Source organism: Larimichthys crocea, chromosome XX (genome assembly GCF_000972845.2).
Source record: "Larimichthys crocea isolate SSNF chromosome XX, L_crocea_2.0, whole genome shotgun sequence".
In the NCBI taxonomy this organism is placed as follows: Eukaryota; Metazoa; Chordata; class Actinopteri; family Sciaenidae; genus Larimichthys; species Larimichthys crocea.
In genome coordinates this window covers 3,481,349-3,502,164 of record NC_040030.1, presented here as the reverse complement: position 1 = coordinate 3,502,164, position 20,816 = coordinate 3,481,349, and the positions used below count along the sequence as shown (strand labels likewise).

General features: G+C 38.9%; 3 protein-coding genes across 7 annotated transcripts; 1 reads left to right on the top strand and 2 right to left on the bottom strand.

Moving 5' to 3' along the window:
* Positions 1–1,260: 1,260 nt before the first annotated feature.
* On the bottom strand, positions 1,261–3,023 carry meig1 (meiosis/spermiogenesis associated 1). Its single transcript, XM_019276877.2, has 3 exons — positions 2,891–3,023; positions 2,257–2,413; positions 1,261–1,506 (listed from the first exon to the last, which is right to left on the bottom strand). Exons 2-3 carry the CDS (start codon positions 2,401–2,403, stop codon positions 1,378–1,380), a joined length of 276 nt encoding a protein of 91 aa, XP_019132422.1. The 5' UTR covers positions 2,404–2,413; positions 2,891–3,023; the 3' UTR covers positions 1,261–1,377.
* A 188-nt stretch (positions 3,024–3,211) lies between these two features.
* On the top strand, positions 3,212–9,848 carry dclre1c (DNA cross-link repair 1C, PSO2 homolog (S. cerevisiae)). Of its 2 annotated transcripts, XM_027272126.1 has the most exons (16): positions 3,212–3,483; positions 4,820–4,871; positions 5,399–5,483; positions 5,566–5,625; positions 5,710–5,765; positions 5,969–6,070; positions 6,167–6,239; positions 6,324–6,464; positions 6,554–6,655; positions 6,746–6,882; positions 6,959–7,013; positions 7,121–7,209; positions 7,385–7,479; positions 7,922–8,014; positions 8,885–8,971; positions 9,054–9,848. In XM_027272126.1, the coding sequence occupies exons 1-16, from the start codon at positions 3,375–3,377 to the stop codon at positions 9,809–9,811; spliced, it is 2,094 nt and encodes a 697-aa protein (XP_027127927.1). In that variant the 5' UTR covers positions 3,212–3,374; the 3' UTR covers positions 9,812–9,848. The 2 variants fall into 2 exon arrangements, with proteins under 2 accessions (XP_027127927.1, XP_019132384.2); XM_019276839.2 differs by lacking the exon at positions 7,922–8,014 and having other exon boundaries at positions 3,375–3,483.
* Positions 9,849–11,196: 1,348 nt separating this feature from the next.
* LOC109142599 (overexpressed in colon carcinoma 1 protein homolog) lies at positions 11,197–17,336 on the bottom strand. 4 transcript variants are annotated; one of them, XR_003461259.1, is made up of 6 exons: positions 16,526–17,336; positions 15,421–15,445; positions 15,174–15,209; positions 15,074–15,084; positions 13,365–13,431; positions 11,197–12,483 (listed from the first exon to the last, which is right to left on the bottom strand). XR_003461259.1 is itself a non-coding variant. In XM_019276840.2 (6 exons), the coding sequence occupies exons 1-5, from the start codon at positions 16,584–16,586 to the stop codon at positions 13,382–13,384; spliced, it is 249 nt and encodes an 82-aa protein (XP_019132385.1). In that variant the 5' UTR covers positions 16,587–17,336; the 3' UTR covers positions 11,197–12,483; positions 13,365–13,381. The 4 variants fall into 4 exon arrangements, 2 of the variants coding, with proteins under 2 accessions (XP_019132385.1, XP_019132386.1); XM_019276840.2 differs by having other exon boundaries at positions 15,008–15,084; XM_019276841.2 differs by lacking the exon at positions 13,365–13,431 and having other exon boundaries at positions 15,008–15,084.
* Positions 17,337–20,816: the final 3,480 nt, after the last annotated feature.

Sequence of the window (20,816 nt, the reverse complement as noted above, 5' to 3'; positions counted from 1 at the left end):
TTTTCTGTTTCTCTGAGTAATTCTTTCTAGTTTTCTGATGAATCTTTTCTGTTTTTCTGAGTAATTTTTTCCTGTTTTTCGGGGTAAATTTTTCCTGTTTTCTGAGTAAATTTTTCTGTTTTTTGGGGTCATTTTGTCCTGTTTTTTGGGGTATTTTTTTCCTATTTTTCTGAGTAATTTTTTTCTGTTTTTCTGAGTAATTTTTTCTGTTTTTCGAGGTAATTTTTCCTGTTTTCTGAGTATTTTTTCCTGTTTTTCAGAGTAATTTTTTCCTGTTTGTCTGAGTCATTATTTTTCTGTTTTTCATGGTAATTTTTGCCCCTCTGATCAACTAATCTATTCATTGTTTTTTCAGCACCAATCTCTGAAATATAATAACATGCCCATAGAAACATTCCTGTAGTATCTGCACTCCTCTGGTACTTCTTAACACATTTTCTTTTTCTCTCACTTGCCTCTCAGGCCTTTTGTACACTGTAAAGTGTGTGGCTCTAACGTAGACTGTGAACTACATTATATTATATATTACTATTACCATATGTAGCTATGAATGTAATGTAGTGTCATTTTGCACTGCTCACTTGCCTTGCTGGGCTTTAGGGCTGTCTGTGGTGAAGAAGCAGGGTGCAGTCACACACGTTAATAAATAGTAATATCTCGTATCTTAGGCAGCTAAAGAAAGAAATGTGTTCTTGATCCGAGGAAAAACCTGAGATCTGAGAGCTACTGCGGTAGTTATGTATGGAATCTCACCCCTCACGTTACCATCAAATGAGGCGCATGTGACAAGCCCAGCGAATAATCCCAGCAAAGGGAAATGTCACAGTGAGTGGGCGCGAAATCATTAAAGCCTGTAGCTCAATATAGTAAGACGAAAACAGTTACTGCAATGATGTAATTCAAACACACTGTTGCTAGAACACTACACACGACCTAATCTGAATCTAACATGATATATTTGTTTTGATTAATCTAGTAGAACTAAATATAACTGTTTTAAAAAAAATCTTATTAACCTTAAACTAATGAAAATTCAGCCTTTATCTTTTCATGATTCCCCCGTCTTCTTGTATCATTTCATAGCTCCAAAGACTAAAAGGAAAAATGCTTTAAAGTGTATTTAAAATAAAATAAAATAAAAAATCTTTATTTGTAGTCAAATAATGTTTTACCTTATATTCTCACATATGTTTAATCATATCACACATTTTACTGCGGCAGGCAGCCTTACACTCGCAGCACAATCACACATCAGGCCTGTGCAGTTTAAAAATTCCTTTACTACAAAACAAAGAGGTCATATTCTTCTTTAAAGAGAGTGTGTCCGTGCCCGTGTGTGTGTGTTGACGAGCTACTGTTGTATCATAATGATAAACCTCAATACGCATAGACTTTGACTTTGTTGACATCACGGTCCAGGCACTCCCTTTTCTTGTTGTAGTAATAAAATGTGTCGTCTCGACGTTGGAGCTTCTTCACAAAGCCGGTCTCTGGCCATCTGTCAATCTGAGACAGAAACAGAGAGAGTATAATATATAGAGAGAATATAAATATAAAACATCCATATAACATAGGAACACTTTATAATTTAGATACAAGGGAACAGGGTGTGAAATTAAGGAATCAACTTAACAAGAACTCGTGACCACTTGTGATCCTGTGTGCTGGCTTAAATTTTAATGGGGACACAGTAGTTAAAGTTAGTTCTTTGTAAATTCCTCTACAGTATCCTTGTAATAACTCTTACGGAATTTTCTATCCTTAGGTTACACGAGGTCTTGAGGTCCTCAGCAGTATTAGTTGTTTGGCTTTGGCTGAGAACAGTAGGTACCAGTCTATCTCAACACTGTGGTGTCCAAAGTTGAAGAGACCTATTGCTGCCTTCATAGACATAATAGATAGCTTGTTGTTGACGGTCCAATCTGCGTATCTGTGTCTCCAGACTAGAATATGCTGACAGTAACACCTGCATGGGTAAAGACATTCTCTGTGACTAATTCTGGGCGTGTAGTATTTGTGGTGTTATCTTGGGGTTTAAAGTCGATCCACCAGGATGAGTTGGGCAGAACTTGAGACCGACTCAGGCACTTCTGATGAACTATGAGAGTGTCTATTTCTCCTTGGCCAAGCATCAATAAATAATACAGCATAAGACACCAGAGGCTCCTGAACACTTTCCTGACCTCACCATTGAGCTTTGACTTCAGCAATCTCTCCACAACAATAACAGAATAGTAGTCCGATCAGAATATTTACCATGGCCCCTTGTCTGACTTGTATGTACTCCAGTTCATCTCTGTAGCCCGCCTGCTGGAACCTGAACAGGTTTTCCACGTCTGCCGTCCACCCTTTGGCTCTGCTCATGGACTTCGGCTTGGAGTTGTTATCCATGGTCGAGGACATGGTGGCGATGCTGAAAAAAGGTTTCACAGAAATGCAAATTTTAAAAAAATATTGGTCAAGATAGGTCAAGAAAATGCCTTGAAATGTATTTAAAATACAGACAAGCCTTAATGTTAATGTCCCTACTGTATCTAATCCTTGAAATGTTCACATACAGTGTTGTTTAGATGTATTTTTGTCATAAAAGTGACATTTAACAAAAAAAATAAGTATCTTGATGTATTGTAATGTATGCCGAACTAAAGAACTGCTGCTACAAACTGTAAAACATGTAAAATAATATCATTTGTCGTAGCATATCTTAACATAAACAGCGATGTTTGTTTAAATACATAATTCTTGAATGGAGCTTGGTGCGTGTCGGCTTACAAATAAAAGAAATAACCTTTTATACAGCGACAGTTGAGATCAGCTCACAGTTACATATATTAACATGTGCACATGTTCCACCTTGATTTATTAAAAATAACAGAAACACTTTACTTACATTAGTTTTATTTAAAAACAGCTGATTTCCAGTCGACAGTTAGCAAGCGGTGACAGTTGGTTACGGCTTCTCTGTGGTTGTCATGGATACCGAAAACGTTCTTCTTCTGTGTTGGAGGACAGAAGCCTCCAGGAGATGGCGCCAAAAGACAAAGAGAAGATGATAAACTCACAACTGTGAGGCTGTTTTTGATGTTAATAATTAATATTAATAATTAATTAATAGTTAATAATTAGTTGTTTTTAATAAATGGAGTGTTTAAACTTTTTTCACGCAAAGTGTACACAAGTATTAATCGACAGTAGGTGGCGGTAGTACCCACTCATCATCTTGTAGTAACCGACGAAGAAGAGCAGAAATCGGTGGGCGGCACAAACAAACACCGGCGATGTAGCGCGAGACAAACTTTCTCCTCCGTTTTAACGACGTTTCATTATTTTATTTTTTTTAACGGCAACATCTCTGAAAAGGTTCGGTTCTGAAGATGAGTTCATTCGCGGGTCGGATGAAGGAGTATCCCACAGTTTCTCTGGACCGGTTCGACCGGGAGAATCTACATGCCCGGGCATATTTCCTCTCGCACTGTCACAAAGGTGAGTGTATCGGTTCAACGGGCGACCGTGTTAACTGGTGTCAGTGGAATGTGTCTGTGGTTGCCGTAGTTACGGCAGCCGTTGGAAACAGGGAAAACACATAGCTGTCCATTTATGTGCCTTTTTGTTTATTTATTATTATTTATATTTAATTAACGTTACAATGTCGCCAAAAAAAATCATACCTCATTCGTCTTTGGTGTTTTTCTTGACTTATCTTATATATTCCTTATATATCAACGGTTCTCGTTACTAACGGTCGCCAGTTTTAACACGGTCGCCCAATAAACCGTAACACCTGGTACTTACCTAGCATCATAAACCTTCTGTGTGACAGACTTTTACATTTGTGTGCCTCTTTGTTTATTTATTTATTATTTAATTAACGTTACAATATCACAAATAAAATAAAAAAAACCTCATTCGTCTTTGGTGTATTGCTTGACTTAGCTTATATATCAACGGTTGTCGTACCTAACGGTCGCCAGTTTTAACAGGGTCGCCCAATAAACCGTAACATCTGGTGGTTACCTAGCATCACAAACCTTCTGTATGACAGACTTTTACCTTTGTGTGCTTCTTTGTTTATTTATTTTTTATTTAATTAACGTTACAATATCACAAAAAATCATACCTCATTCGTCCTTAGTGTTTTGTTTGACATATCTTATATATTCCTTATATATCAACGGTTGTCGTACCTAACGGTCGCCAGTTTTAACACGGTCGCCCAATAAACCGTAACACCTGGTTGTTACCTAGCATCATAAACCTTCTGTATGACAGATTTTTACCTTTGTGTGCCTCTTTGTTTATTTATTTATTATTTATTTAACGTTACAATATCACAAATAAAATAAAAAAACCTCATTCTTCTTTGGTGTATTGCTTGACTTAGTTTATATATCAACGGTTGTCGTACCTAACAGTCGCCAGTTTTAACAGGGTCGCCCAATAAACCGTAACACCTGGTGGTTACCTAGCATCACAAACCTTCTGTATGACTGACTTTTACATTTGTGTGCCTCTTTGTTTATTTATTTTTTATTTAAGTAACGTTACAATATCACAAAAAAACATACCTCATTCGTCCTTAGTGTTTTGTTTGACTTATCTTATATATTCCTTATATATATCAACGGTTGTCGTACCTAACGGTCGCCAGTTTTAACACGGTCGCCCAATAAACCGTAACACCTGGTGGTTACCTAGCATCACAAACCTTCTGTATGACTGACTTTTACAGCAATATTCACCCAAAGTGAAAACATTTACCACTCATGGAGTGTTGTAACGACATTTCACACACTGTGTATTTGTCTTTGTCTTTCAACAGATCACATGAAGGGACTGAAAGGACCAAAACTGAAGAGAAAACTACAGTCCAGGTGAAGACACTTCACTAATCTATCTTTTTTTGGCACACTTGGCATTGAAATCACTATCCTGTCTCTCCTTTTAGAATCATATTTCCCTCCTCAAACAGGAAAGAATATATAAATATATATTGATCAAGCTGTATCCTAAAAAAAAAACAACCCGACAAGTTAGAAACTGTCATTTCCAGCCCTGATTCACAGAGATAGATTAATTTAAGATTTATCTGACAAATCATTTCATAGAGACACCAAAGAATCCAACATTTACCTGTGTTACGACCAGATAAAAGGGTATGAAGTAGTAACATAAAAACCAGATGTTAAGGTTAATAAACAAAGGTATTTATTAAATGAACAGTTAAACGGCGGCGGCCGTAACAACCTCATATTCTCACATATCTTTATGTAGTAAAACTGTTTTCAGAGATGATGCATGATCGCTTCATTCCCTCCTCCGTACCAGTATGTATGTATGTATGTATGTATGTATTATGTATTTAGACATGACTTACTCATGTGTTCTCTTCTGGTTGCAGTCGTACAGTCAGGCTGTACTGCTCCTTCGTGACCAAAGAACTCCTGCTGAGTAATCCCAAGTACGCTTTCTGGGAGGAATACATTGTAAGTACACGTAACTACTGTCGCTGTGTGTTCTCGTCCATCATGTTTCTTTTCTCTCCTGATGAATTATCTTATTTTTTAGCTTCCCTTAGAGCTCGAGAGCCCGACGCAGATTTCTCTGGTTGATGAAGCATCTGGAGAGGTGAAAACTTAAAGTTTAATGTAGATTTAGCAGCTTGACCTATTGACTGATGTGTTTTAATGTCGTCTGGTGTTCGTTTGACAGAAAGAAGATCTCGTGGTCACGTTGCTTCCTGCAGGACACTGTCCCGGCTCAGTTATGCAAGTCAAACTTTTTTTTTAACTTTTTCTGTGCACTCCAACGTTTGATCGCCTCCCTCAGATCTCTGGTAGTTTTTTCACGATGCACTCGAGTCTGTTGACTCTGATTTGAAATGTGAGCTGTGAACGAAGAGCTAGAGGGGTCTGTGAAGTGTTTGTATACACAATATAATGATTATGTTGTGTGTTTTCTGTGTGTGTAGGTTCCTGTTTGAAGGTTCCCAGGGAAACGTGTTGTATACCGGAGACTTCAGGTTCGCTGTTGGAGACGCCTCGAGAATAGAACATCTGCACTCTGGCAGCAGGTCGGTCCTGACGAACAGTTTCCTTTCGCCCAACATGAACTGATGAATGTAGTTCATGTAGCTGATGCTGTTTTGTTTTCCCTGTTTCACACACAGAGTGAAAGATATTCAGACTGTTTATCTGGACTCAACTTTCTATGACCCGCGATTCTACCAGATTCCTACTCGGGTAAGTGTCCAGCCGGTCCATCATCTGTGGATCAAGACTTCACTGGACTTTGTGTTCACATGTAATGTGTGTGTGTGTGTGCAGGAGGTCTGTCTGAACGGCATTTTAGAGCTTGTTGGAAACTGGATCACTCAGAGTCCGTATCACGTTGTGTGGCTCAACTGTAAAGCTGCGTATGGATATGAATACCTGTTTACCAACCTGGGAGAGGAGTTCAACACACAGGTAACACACACACACATGATCTGTGTTCTTTCATGCACAGATTCACCTGTAAAAGCACAACTCAGCGTTTGCATATTTTGCTGTTTCAGATCCACGTCAGGAGTCTGGGGATGTTCAACAAGATGCCGGACATCCTGAGCTACGTGACGACTGACCGCCGGACTCAGATCCACGCCTGTCGACACCCAAAGGTCCAACTTTGTCTCACACACACACACACACAACCACTGATTCACACAGTGACAGTGACTCAAGTGTCATTGTCTTTTTTCTGTGTGCAGGACGAGGAGTTCTTCCAGGGCAGCAGGTTGCCGTGTGGCTGCACGGCCTCGGACGGGACTCCTCTTCGAATCATCAGCATCAAACCGTCGACCATGTGGTTCGGAGAGAGAATGAGGAAAACCAACGTGATCATAAAGTAAGAGCGGCTTCATGTCATGTCTCAGAGTGAGTTTGTTTGTTTGCGAGAGCTCAACATGGATTTATTTTTCCAGAACAGGAGCGAGTTCCTTCAGAGCGTGCTTCAGTTTCCACTCCTCGTACTCAGAGGTACTTCAGTTTAAATGATTAAACTAGAGTTATCTGACTGTCTATTGAGAATACTGTCTGTCTTCTCTTTTCAATACATACTGTATATCGTCCCTTTCTAATTTCAGCTTAAAGACTTCCTCTCCTACCTCCGGCCCGTCAACATCTACCCCAGCGTTATCCCTATTGGTCTGACGTTGACCCAGGTTTCCCAGATGTGAGTGAAGTTTTCAGCGATGGATGTTAAACTTTTCATTCTCTTTCCCATGTTTAGATCTGCTTGGATAATCCGATAATAACATCTCACTAGTTTTAGCTTCTTGTGAGGATTTAAATAAAGGTTTAATCTGTGTTTTAAAAATGTAAGAAATGAAGTTTGTGCGTTCGTTCAGGTTGAGGCTGATGTGCAGGAACCAGTCCGACCAGGCGTTCGTATACAAACCTCTGGGAGTCCTCAAACGCAGCATGGTGGAGCGACCCACATACGGTGAGACATTACCACAGCAGGCGCTCTGCACAGTAACACATCTGTATCAGCAGGTGCAGCTGTGATGTTTACAGGTCACCATGTGGAATATGAAATACTTCTGGTGGAGGTTGGGAGGTCTTCACAGGAGAAAAACGCTGGTGAACGTCTTTCCTCTGGTGGATAACAATCATTTATGTTATTGTTTGTAAATCTTTTAGAAGAAGCGTCATGTGTTGGGACTGGCGGGGTCGTACTGCCCCTTTTTATGCGAGTACCACCGATTTAAAGGAATGAATTAATAAAAAATATCCGCTCCAGCAGAGGGCGACGACAGAAGTCATACCTAAAGAAGATAATTGATGTGATTAGGCCAGTTAATATGTGTAAAAGCGAAACAACCCACGACCTCCTCGTGCACGAATGAAACCGAGCTCTCAGTTAGAGATGAATCTCCAAACAGAGAAAAGAAGAGAAGAGGCCGCACTCCCTCCAAAGCCTTCGATGTCTCTGAGGCAGGATCCAGCCCAGGTGATGGATGCGCTCTCACTCTACAGTAGGTCAATATCGAACTGTCGTCTGGCCGTCGTTTGTTTGATAAGCTGCTGCACGTAAGTTAACGTAGCTGCAGAAGAAGTCTTGGCTTTTGTAGGTTTGGTCTGTTCCGGACGTGTTTCTCATACTAAACTAACTTTGCCTGCTAAACTGTGTTGTATCATCCAAACTGAAGTTTAATAAGTAAAACTGTGAGATTTTTTTTAGCCTGTTATGTTTGTTTGTGTGCTGAAATAATACATAGTTTAACTGTTTCATTAAAACCTGTTAGATTAAAAAGGTCGTGTTGTGAATTTAAGAGGACGTGACCTCCTCCAGGCTTGTTTCAGACTTGTTAATCGATTATTGAGGATTGTTTCTATGTTTGCACGTGCAGCATTAACCACCACGACTGAACAAACGGACTGTTTCAGTTGAATCTGCAGTAGTTAAGTAAAAGAACAGAAGCACATTATTTACAGTGTCCGTCATGTTAACCACTCTTTCTAACAACGTTTAAATAACAACCAGGATTTACTAAATCATATTTCTGTCTTTATATTTGTTAACTATCTTTTTAATTAGAATATAGAAGATCCGTATAAAAGGCACAAAGAACAGCGTCACATTTTTACTTTCTAACAAGCTGGGTTGACTTGTGAAGACAATATATTGTGAACAGTATAATGATCATTTTGTAAACAGATTAGATTAACTGTAGTTGTTTCTTTTGTGCCAATATCCACAAGCCTTAAATCTGGTGTTTTTAATTTTAAACTAAATGGATAAATTTGAATGATAAATGTTCATTATGTGTGTTTGTTCAGCTTCTTATATTAACAAACTTTATTACTTTGTCTTATTAAATGAACTGTTCTGTTTCTCCGCTCAGATTCAGACAGCGACGACGGTTTGTTCGACGGTCTGGACCTGGAACCAGTGAGGAAGAAGATGGGGCTGAACCAAGACTTAGAAAATGGTGCATAAATATTTCTTCTATTTATTTATTTTATTTTTGTGTTTTTACGAGTCACATTATTTTATTTTTGTTCTGTTCTCAGTGAAAGCTCCAAGTCCTCAGAAAACAGCGCTGCCTCTGGAGGAGTCTTTACCTCTGACGGTCACAGACACTCAGCCTGGAGCTCGCAACTACGTGGACTGCACCGAGTCCAATGATGAAGAGGAGGATGAGGGAGAGACGAAGGAGGAGGAGGAGGATGAAGGAAAGGAGGATGCAGAGCTGATGAAGGAGGAGGAGACGACAACGAAGGAGGAGGTGAACGGGGTGATGAAGGAAGGTGAGTGTAATAAAGAGACCAATCCTCCGAAATGGGAGGATTTCTTCACCACGGAGACGCTGACTGACAGCCAGAACAGCCTCAACAGCCAATTACAATCCTGCTGCTCTGTCCCGAGCCCCTCCCTCTCCAGGATGACCGGCTCACAGACCCCTGAACTGTTCAGCGAAGAAGAAGAAACGCCTGCCGACGACGGAAACTTCAGTCTGACTCTGTCCGCCTCTCTGTCTAATCATTCCTCCCAGAACCTGGACTCGTATTTACCCGACACCCTGATTCTCCACCCAGAGCAGGGCGTACACGAGCAAGGAGACTTAAAGACCAATGATATGTCTCAGGAGAATGCGAGTGACGTCCAAAAGGTCCATTTGGAGCCAGAGGAGCTCTCTGAGTCTCAGGTGTCGTCGGACTTCGACATTCCCAGCACACCAGAGTCAAAAATGCCACGACCTGATGAGCTGTCGCAGCTGTACAGGAAGCTGGCGGCGGGCGAGGAAGTGGTCACCAGAAAGCGTGACTGAAAACAGTTCTCTCTCTTCTTTTGGTCCACAGTACAATCAAAAAAAATGTAAGAGTCACCCTGAATTCAGACTGTGAGCACTGAGGTGACGAGTCTCTGTTCTTAGAGATGTTTGAGAGGGATCATCATGTACCGTTTACAGCTTCTTTATATTGTTTCGGTGAAACATAACCGAGTTAGCAGTTACCTGCGAGGGACCAAGATCTCGGCACCAGAAGCGATCTGGTTGGTCCAAGTTTAAAGAATGTATCTGGATTTATTTGCAGATATCATTCGTTTAGATCATCTGACGCGTCCTTTTCGTCATTCTCTCGTATGAAGTTGCAAATCGGACTGCAGAGAAAATTGCAGCCTGTTATCAGACGTTATCTTATTTTACTGTTATCCGGTGGCTACATCGAAAACAAAACATTGGCTGAATCGTCATCAGACGATAGCCGATTCTGAGTGCAACTACTTTAAAAGGTTGAAAGCAGAAACTTCACTGATTTTTGTGATCACATGGCAGAAATCTAATTATCTTTCTTGAGTTGATGAGCGTCCATCAGGATGTTGTTGACATTTATTGGCGGAGAACTCAAGGGGTCACCCCTGTTTTTGTTTGCTGTCAGTTCGTTCACGTTACCCAAGCTTATGAGTCGTCGTTGCCGAATCTTTACAGGTAAATATATCGCACAGATAAAACTTGTTAATGACGACATGTTGGCTCATGAGAGTTAAGAGGAAGTTGAATTAAGTCGTAGTATCTACACAGAAGTCGCGTTGCTCACAGCGTGAATACGTCATTACCTCACCAATAAGCAGCAGGATCTCCAGTTTTTATGTGTGATAAACACATAATGAGCTTCTATATTACCTCGCATGCCTTTAAGCTTCAGACGAACCTCCAAACCACACAAACCTCAGTATGTAAAGCGGCACACACACACACACACACACACACACACAGTTCATTCCGATGCACTTTAAGTTCAGCCGTGGCCTACATGTATGGATACACCTGTGCACTTCACTGTTTGTTGACAGTTTGTGGTTTGTTCTGCTAAACTCTCGTTCTTCATCGTGAAGTGGATCAAGTTTTGTATCAAGAAGTTTTGTTACAAATTAAAAAAGTATTTAATTACAACTGAAAAGTGTTTTTTATTCAACAATATGATGGGTTTCACTTTATATTGATGAAAACTTCAAATAGTCCACCTTATGAGGATTAATCCAAAAATCCTGCATAACTTTAAGCCTTAATATAATGTGAACAGGTGAGTTGTATATAAATTCAACCTCAGTACAGTTGTCATGAACGGGGAAATTAGCTACAGAGACCAAAACAGTTTTTTGTACCAGGCTGTAAACATGTTTATTTCTGCTGTGAAGTTTTAACATGGGGACTTATGGAGACTGACTCACTTCTGGAGCCAGCCTCAAGTGGAGGACAAGAGGAACTGCAGTTTGTGGCACTTGCGAAATGTAATGATCAAATTTTATGCTGGATTTGTCTTTAAATGTGACATTTCACAAAAAGTAAGTAAACACTTCATCATTTAAAAAGATTTTACTCTCCTTTACCATTTTTTTTTGGTAAAAATTTAAAGACAGAAACTTTTACAAAAAACATTTACAGCACTATGAATCCACCTGAGCGAGATAATTACGAAAACGTCACAAATTAACAAAGTTTTTACACATCAAGGTCCGTTCATGTGTTCAAATGTTTGTTTGAAGCCTTTCGTGGCTCCAGACGGAGCTGTGTGAAATCTTAGTGCTATAGTCTCCAAACTGCGTTAACCGTTACTAGAATAACACACCTGAATCTGAACCGTGAGCTGCTGTTAGCTCAGTTTGTTAGCCAGGCTGCCCGGACTGTGAGTTCAGAACGGCGGGGGGGAGTTTCAGACCACCAGGACGAAGAGGTTACCAGGTAATGCTGACTGGGAGTGGAGCCGGTGTCGTGCCAGAACAGGAGCCGAGCAAGCTGGGGCAATATAACCAAGATTAGCAAGCCTCTACGGGCATAATAACAAGAGGTGAAAAGAGCGAAGAGGACGTTAACGGAGGAAGCTGTCGACTAGTTTTTGATAAGTAATGTAATAATAAGACAGACAGATATTAGCTGTATTAATGCATTGTTGGTTTGGGTGTTTTTATTGGATTTATTTGTTGAATATCACTGGACGTAGTCTTTTATATGTTTTATGTAGCCCTGCTTGATATTCACCTTTTTACCGACTTTAATTTAGTGCTACTCGCCCTCATCGAGGAGAGCTACAGCACAGCTAATCAGCCGATATTCACTGTAGCTCCCTGCTGCTTGCACTTCATTAATCAGCTACACAACGTGCAGCACGCCACAATGAACCCAGTGGAATAGAAAACCTGCTGCCTCTTCATGCACGGATTGAAACGTCCTTCATCTCTGGTTTATAGGAGTCCAGGTCTTCCATTTAAAATAATAAAAAGTCTTAAACCAGTTGGTCAACGCAACGGGCTCCGTAGTCAGGTGGAGCTGATCCCATTAAAGTCCTTACAGGGGGACGCTGAGAGAGGTGATTGGATCCACTGGGTGCTGCTGTTTCCCATTTGAGACTTGGTGGGTTCCTGATGACAACAATGAGGACCTGAAGATCACCTGGAGGCTTCCTTCTTCTCACTCCTTCCTGACATATCCTTCTTCAGCACCTTTCAGTTCACAGAGACATGGAAGTAGTAGCAGTATGGTTAACTTCATTTAACTGAAACAAAAGCAGTTTAAATTAGTGGTGTAGTAGACTCTGTGAAGAAAATACCCAGGGGGTTAGGTGCAACACTGAATAAATACACTGTACTATCAGCTTCTGTAATGATTTCATGTCGCTCTTACAATCAAGATGAAGTTCTTGTTGGACTAATCTGAACTTTAAACTGAAATTATTACACTGTTACATCCCCAATCAGCACCAACATTGGACTGTCCATGAATCCCAGTTATCTCCGTTGCAAAATAGTCCCTACAGAGGCGGATGTTGGTGGTAATCCCACTGCTTAAAGACATGTTTAACTGGTTTTAGCCTCCATTTAACTTTACTACTGACCATTCATATAAATGTTTTTGCTGCTCCTGGCACTAATTTATGAAAACCAACTTGCAGAGATCACTGATTTTGAACCGCTGACAATCGAGCAGTGATGGAAACTTTGTCTCCCCATATTAGTAATAATAATTAGGAATAATAATCATTCATAAATTATTTCAAATAGCCTTTTTAGAGGTCTGAAAAGGTGAAAGTTTCCAGTTTTAGAGGAAAATTCAACATTTCAGAACTATTGAAAACAAATTCGGTTAATTTTGTTTCATCAGGATAAAAACTGCTCAGTATTAATACTGTTCAAGTTTTCACGAACATGTTTTTAAAACATAATTTTCCTTTATGATGAAACATATGTTATCTGCGATGAATTATCTGACTCTGAAGAACGCTGGTGTGGTCCTTTAAACACAGACGTCACATCACAGCTCTCATTAATGAAAAGGCAGAGAAACACACACACACACACACACACACACACAAACAAGCACAGACCTAGCTCTTCATTAAAATTAGAGTCCGTTCCCCCACAGCGGCCTCCTGAGGGAGTCTTTGTCACTCTCTGTGGAGGACAGGTTTATTAACACACACATACATCAAATATTTAATTGAATGTACTTATAGCATGAACTAAATATTAAATATATATATGCAGTACTTTAATTTAAATACATACAAACACACGTTGGGGTCACAAAGATTAAAAAAAACCCTGACACAAACACATGCAGTAACCGTCAGCGTTTTCTCTCTCCCATGCTCTCATGACCCTGGAGACTCAACAGGAAATTGAGGCTGTGTGTGTGTGTGTGTGAAGGTTATTAGGGCTTGGATATGTAGACGCATACTGTCACGTAAGCATGCTGCCTCACACCAAATGCAGATACTGAACACAAGCACATTTGTTATTGTTGTTTTTCATCCGACCCAGATTTAGATGAAAAGATCGATACTTGTTTCTTGTTTTTTCAGGCCAAATTTAAACCTTTAATTTCTTTGCTCTGGTTTGAATTAGTGGACGAGGTTGTAAACTTGTTTTCCAGTTGGTTCCTTTTCACACGGTTAAAAAAAGGAAGGAGTCCTGGTCAAACCACGATCATTAATGTGTTAAAAGAGCTGGACATGGTCCCCGCCATTCAATCTGGCTGCCAATTGGTCCCAGTGGTCACTCGTGGTACTGTGAAACTGTTGACAGAACACGTACGACAAAAGGTCAGTTATCTATTTTTTAGTATAAATTTATTTATATTATGCATTTGTAAAATATTTCCAGAACTTAAAAAAGACATTTTACATGCACAATATCTTCTCAATGTTAAGTCTATGGTCCTAGACTTGCTGGGAGAAACATTAATGCAACCCAAGAAGTTAGAAAACTCTGCATGGGCCATAACCATTAGGCTACCAAGGCACTCCAATGGGTCCGATATCCAGCTCTTATAATACATCCATGATCGATTAACTGACTACCTGCTAACAACTTAATTTCACTGTTACGCTTATTGACGTCCATGTATGTAAAGCAAACCTGGGTGTGGAAGCTGTTTAGCCCAAACTTGTTGAGTTCAGCTTGTAGTTGGGCCAACCAGAAATAAACTCTACTACTTATGATTGTGTTTAGATCTGCCTGAATGAATCGTACCAAGGTTGGAAAACCGGAAAATCGAGAGTCCGATTCAACCTGACTAAAAGTCAGTTCGTCTAACCTCACCCCAAGTTTAGCCTAAAGTAGAAACACTTTATGACTAAAAAAATGAATTGCCACAGCTAACACTTCTTCTGTCTTCACAACAAAAGATCAACAAGAGAACAAAGATCATTCTGGCAACTACTGAAATGTTCTTGCACAAGTGTTAATTAAACTGTGCTCTTACTTAAGTTACTTCATATTTCAACTCTGTGAAGGATTTTGTCGGCTCTATATGGTACAATATAACATTTTTCAATTTTTCTTTGCTTTTGCACAAGTGAGGACATATTGTACTTGTGGGGACATAAATCTGTTTCTATGGTCACATTGTGGGGACCCGCCGTCCTTCTGGGGACATAAGTTCTTATAACGTAGAAAGACCTGGTTTTAGGTTTTTGTGCGTGGGTGTGTGTGTGTGTGTGTGTGTGTGTGTGTGTGTGTGTGTTACCTCTGAGTGATCCTATCTGTACTTGAGGAATGTTGCTCATATCTGAAGGAAAACCCACATACACACCTCCATAGTTCCTATATACACAAGCACACATGCACGAATGTCATTCGTGTTCATATAAACAGACATTACATGTGTGTGTGCATTGAATCGAATCACTCACTTCCATTTGTCGTCTTCTGGTACGGGATCATCTGATCTGTCAACACACACACACACACACATATACATTAAAACCCACTGTGCGTATTGAAGTCAGTCGCTAAAAACATCAGAGAAAAGGTCAAACAACGCTGACGTAGTTCGACATCAGAATGTGTTTGTAAGTTGGCTTTTATGTGTGTGTGTGTGTGTGTGTGTGTGTGTTGAGCTTGTCATGAAAGAGGTAAAAGGTGTTAATGTTAACTTACGCCTTTGATGAAGACTCATCACGACCTGGGGTCAAAAACAGACAGATGAACGAGATGAGACGTCGGCAAATGTTAAAACACTTTCCTATCGACTCAGTTAAAGTCATAATCGATTTCGAACGTCTCTTTATTATCGTTTACTTCTGACTACACTGATACAACAGCAACAAAAAGTATTACACATTAAAAAATGAAGTATTGTAACTAAACTTACTGGTCTACAGCTGCCTGAATAGGTTTTCCTGTAAATGTCTTGTAATATAAGAAAGTGTTGTTCAAGGGGACTTGATGGTTGTATTTCCATATAGTTATTCTTACTGTTACTTGGTTGTATTCCCCTCAAATCATCAATCAATCATCAAACTAAGTGTGGAAACATTCCTGCTTTTGTCCACAGGGGGCGCCACAATCAACAACAAAATAAAAGTTCCTAGTAACTAACAAAATATATGCGGAAAACGTAAAAGTACTTAAGAACTAAAAGTATGAAGGAATTTTAAGCAAAACATAGTAAAAGTACTCATTGTGCAGAAAAATATTTAATGTTACTGCATTAATCGTGTTTACATTGCATGTTACTGCTGTAGATGTTTAAGGTTGAGCTCATTTGAACTTTACTTTATATTCTGTTGTTCTAGTTTTAATCATATCATAATCACGTGTTTGTAGTGTCACCGCCCTGAGAGAACCTGAAATAAAGATGCTCTCCTGTGAGGAAACACACCCAGCATGATGTTTTTGGAGCCGATATTAAACCAATTAGAGACGATCGTGTTCAGAAAAACAGCCCAGGCAGCTAATCCTGGAAGATTTTAGAATTGTTTTTATAAAGTAAGAAGTAGGAGAATTTTTATTTTAATGAACTAACTCATTGAGAGTAAAAGAAGAATCTGAAGAACAAGCTTGTGGTGCAGTCATTGTTTTGACCACATAAACAATGATTGACTGTTCCTTTAACATCAATATATGATAGAAAAAGTGACTAAAATAACTTAGATATGCTTAAAAGTATCTTATAATATGTGCTAGTATCTTTTATATGCTGCTAGATGATTCAGATATACAACTATCTCCTGCACAAACATCCTCTCACAGTGTTTCTCACCTGCGGTGCTGCTGCTGCTGTTGGTGGTGGTAGAGGCTGGGGAGGAATTTCCACATCCCATCTCTCATCTGTCGTTAAAAAAGCTCAGAGGAAGAAGAAATAAAAGAACAAACGAGCGACAGGTACGAAGATGTAAGGAGCTCGAAATGAAGATGAGAAGAAGTGTCTTTTCCTTTCTGTATTTCGCTCTCCTTCTCTTTCTTCGCTCTACTCTACTGTACCTCTCAGCATGGAAGAAGGATTGAAATGACACGAAGAAAGGAGAGGAGGAGAGGGAGGAGAAAGAAAGAGAGAGAGGGAGGAAACTGGAAGAAGGAGAGGAGAGAGAGAAGCAAAGTGTGTTCACCCCTGCTGTTGGGGGAGCAGAGCCTGATCTGAGTGTGAGCGTCACATGCTTTGAAATCTCCGCACAGTTTGAAGGAAGCAGATCAAAGTCGGCGAGAATCGATTTAATTGGTGCATTCCGGCCCAAATGCAGCAGAAGTGGACTTGAGAGTTGGATCAAGGGAGAAACGGGGACAGAGGAAATCAAACTTCAGAATCTAAATCAGAATCAGCTTTATTGGACGCGTGCGCGTAGAAAGAACCTGACTCTCTTTGTTTAATATTTACAGCAACATGTTTGACATGTATGTAGATATTCCATGTTTTTATATACAGCCCTGATTCCAAAGAGTTGGGACGCTGCGTAAAACAGAAACAAAAACAGAATGTAATGATTTGCAAATCCTTTTTCCAGTTGGTGAAAACCTGTATGTACTTTCCAGCATTAATGATACCTTCACAGATGTTTATGTTATGCCCCGGGCACTATCACGCCATCATACGGTCATAGATACTGACTTTTGAAATCTGGATGGTTCTTTTCCTCTTTAGCATGATGTCCATGATTTCCAAAACAATATTCATATCCTTTATACCATCATGTTGGTTTTTAAACCAGCATTGAGACGTTCTTTTTTATTTATTCTCTCATATCTTGTTTGTTGAGGGTTTCACGTGTGTGTCTAGAAACCTAAAAGATGTTGACATCAGTTCCTTTTACGAGTTTGATTATGGCATTTTATGTTAATTGTTTTTAATGTTAGAGCATCATATTTTTTCATGACTTTCTGTTTGACACTCCCGGCGTTCCCTGTTTTCATCTTGTTGACTTGTGTGTATTAATAGTGCAAAGCCAAGCGATTAAACAGATTTACATGTGGCAGCCAGAATCCGCTGAACATAAAGTAAACCTTGTTTCTTTGACTCATGTCATGAGACAAGATTCAACGGGAATCAATCAGCAGATTAATCAGCGATACCAAACACCAGCCAAGGGTAGAATTACAATTAGAGTTGTGTCCCCAGACGACTTACCAAAATCCTGTGAGGACACAAATTCCCATGTGTGACTGCACCAGAGCAGAGACGGATATCGAGAAATGAACACATTTGTGCAAGAAAAGGGGAAGAAACTGACTTACGACCAAAAACAATGAAACAAAATCAACATTTGAGAGTAAAATAATCTTGCAACAGTATAATTTTTTAATTAATACATGCTAAAAGTGACGCCACATATACTGATGCTTCTTTAGCTTCAAACACACAAATTATTCATATAGGATATTCATAGTCCGCCCTGTTCAGACTCCATGTCGACTCCTTCTTCTTCCGCAAAACAAACATAACTGGTGGAAGTGATGCTGCCATCATCATTCATGAGCAGACGTGGGAAGTCAAAAGTGGGAAACACATGATTATCGCACCCTGTGCAATAAAAAACACCTCCAGTGTTGTGATTGTTTGGCTTCTGGCAACTTTTAATTGTGCCTACTGAGGCAGCTGACTGTATTGTGTGATGATTTATAAATAAACATGCAGACAGTCTATAACAGAAAAAGTTTTAAGTTTAGCTTCAGGCGTCACATGATTGTCTCTAATTGGTCTAAAATAAATATCAGCTACAAAAACACCATGCTGGTTGTGTTTATTCACAGGAGAGCGGAGAGATCTTTATTTATGGTCGACTGACAAACAACAACAAAATAATTTTTTTTGGCCACTTTGGTGCAGTGTAAACTTTTATCTCTGTTTTTGGTCTCCACCAACTCCTGACAAAATATCGTGGCACTCACTCACATATTAAACCATTTCTCAAGGTTTTTTACTCAACATTTTAAAAAAATGGAAACATAATAGTGGTGCTAGAGGAAAAGTCAGGGTTTTTAAAGGAAATGATTCATCCTCTGGGGAACTTGAGTGTATGTTTTGTACGTCGTTTCACAATAATCCATGCAAAAATTGCATAACAAATAATAAATATTTGTTATTTTGAATGAAAAATCTGGAGAAATAATAAAAAGGAGTGGCATGACATGTGGTTTGGATATTCATGTTCCCCAGAGGACGATTTGCCGATCCTCTGACTTGGAGATTAAAGTCATGTTTATGAAACATGAAGTCATATTTCAAGTAAACATGCCAAATATTTGGTATTCTTATCAAATGTGAAGATGCTTCTCCTTCTTCTTCTTTCTTCTCTCTTTCTCACCGTTATGTCAGAAGTACTTGTTATTCACCATTTTTCATTCATTTCATTGTCGCCCTTCCTCCTGTGCTGACACTTAAAAATGACTCATGCCACACACACTCACACACATTCATGGCTAACAACAGCTGCCCTCTGTTCTAAATTCACCTTAATTACACGGTAAAGTAAAGTCACTTCCAGAATATAATTGACCGCTCTCTGCGTTTCCATCCGGAAGTGAAAATGACTTGCGGCCACACGCTGAGGGTTTTTCATCAAACGCTGATTTAGAGTGCTGAGCCTTCAGAGAACAGAGATTTAAGCAATACATCTGCTGTTTGTTCAGGGGTTTCAGTTAAAAAGATTTAATAACAAGATATGGACACTAGTCACTACTTGTGCTTGGACATTCAAGGTCCCCAGAGGATGAATCCTTATCATTAATCCCTTGACTTTTCCTCTAGCGCCACCACAGCATTCATATTTGTTATTTGTGAGTGAAAAATCTTCTTCTATCATGGCACTCCATTCACTATTTCTCAAGGTTTTTCCACTCAAAATTTAAAAGTCAGGGGTTAATAATGAAAATGATTAATCCTCTGGGGAACTTGAATGTATGTTTTGTATGTTGTTTCACAAGAATCCATGCAAAAATTGCATAACAAATAATATATATTTGTTATTTTGAATGAAAAATCTTGAGAAATAATAAAAAGGAGTGGCATGACATGTGGTTCGGATATTCATGTTCCCCAGAGGATGATTCGGTGATCAAGCCAAAACACTTTGCAAGTGTTCAACACTGGTTTATGACTAAATATCTACAAAACTGATGAGATATAACTGTATATAACTTTTTATTTTATTTATTATTATTATTATTATCATCATTTCCTTTTTTGTATTTTAGTATTATTTAGTATTTTTGGTATTTTTCTTACTCACCTGCTGCTCATCATTAAAGTCTGTCTTATCTATATTAATGACATGGATAACTATCTATAATTTTATTTCTATGCTATTACACAGAAAGTGGAGCTCGCTTTGTGCAGTTAATGTTAATAGAAGACGGAGGAGTTGAAGAAGAAGAGCAACTGACAGAGAAACATGAGGCAACAGCACAGCATTGTGGCTGTGTAAAGATGTAGTTCCTTAGTAATTACACAAAGAGGCAGTGTTGTCATATATTTACTCTAAATATTGAGTTTTTAACTGAGTTCATGAGTAGAAATATCAGATTTAATAAGAATTCTTGTACTTGAGTAAAAGAAAAAGAATGTTCTTAATAAGAATTCTTGTACTTGAGTAAAAGAAAAAGAATGTTCACCTATTAAATAAAAGGTTTTCTCAGTTGTTTAAAGCACATTTTCTGATTATTAAAAAATATGAAGTCATATTTCAAGTAAACATGCCAAATATGTAGTATTCTCTTACTGGTTTATCAAATGTGAAGATTTTCCGCTTTTCTTCCTTTTCTATAGCATAAAGAAGAGACATAAAAGTAAACATACTAAAGTGTGTTTGAAGTTATTTAGAAACTGTGTTGCATCACACTGGTTCTGGCAATAACCCAATCAGCAACAAATATTTAATTTAAAGGATCTTTATCAAAACAAATGTTTATTTTTATGTGTTTATAGACTCAGATATTGAATCCCAGTGAGGCTTATATGATTTAAGTTTAATTATTTCTGGTTGAATGGACAAAACAAACAGTGTTTAAGGGTTTAAACTATTTAATGATACAGTGAATCAAATGTTTGTCACTCTTTCTAT

Bases quoted from the DNA above. Each gene is read 5' to 3' on its own strand.
- meig1 (XM_019276877.2), bottom strand. From the start codon at position 2,403: ATGTCCTCGACCATGGATAACAACTCCAAGCCGAAGTCCATGAGCAGA. The intron at 1,507-2,256 runs GTAAATATTCTG...TTTCTGTCTCAG, and splicing joins AAGTCAGACAAGGGGCCATG to ATTGACAGATGGCCAGAGAC.
- dclre1c (XM_027272126.1), top strand. From the start codon at position 3,375: ATGAGTTCATTCGCGGGTCGGATGAAGGAGTATCCCACAGTTTCTCTG. The intron at 5,484-5,565 runs GTAAGTACACGT...CTTATTTTTTAG, and splicing joins CTTTCTGGGAGGAATACATT to CTTCCCTTAGAGCTCGAGAG. The intron at 7,014-7,120 runs GTACTTCAGTTT...TTCTAATTTCAG, and splicing joins TCCACTCCTCGTACTCAGAG to CTTAAAGACTTCCTCTCCTA.
- LOC109142599 (XM_019276840.2), bottom strand. From the start codon at position 16,586: ATGGGATGTGGAAATTCCTCCCCAGCCTCTACCACCACCAACAGCAGC. The intron at 15,210-15,420 runs GTAAGTTAACAT...GTGTGTTGACAG, and splicing joins GATGAGTCTTCATCAAAGGC to ATCAGATGATCCCGTACCAG. The intron at 15,085-15,173 runs GTGAGTGATTCG...TTGTGTATATAG, and splicing joins CCAGAAGACGACAAATGGAA to GAACTATGGAGGTGTGTATG.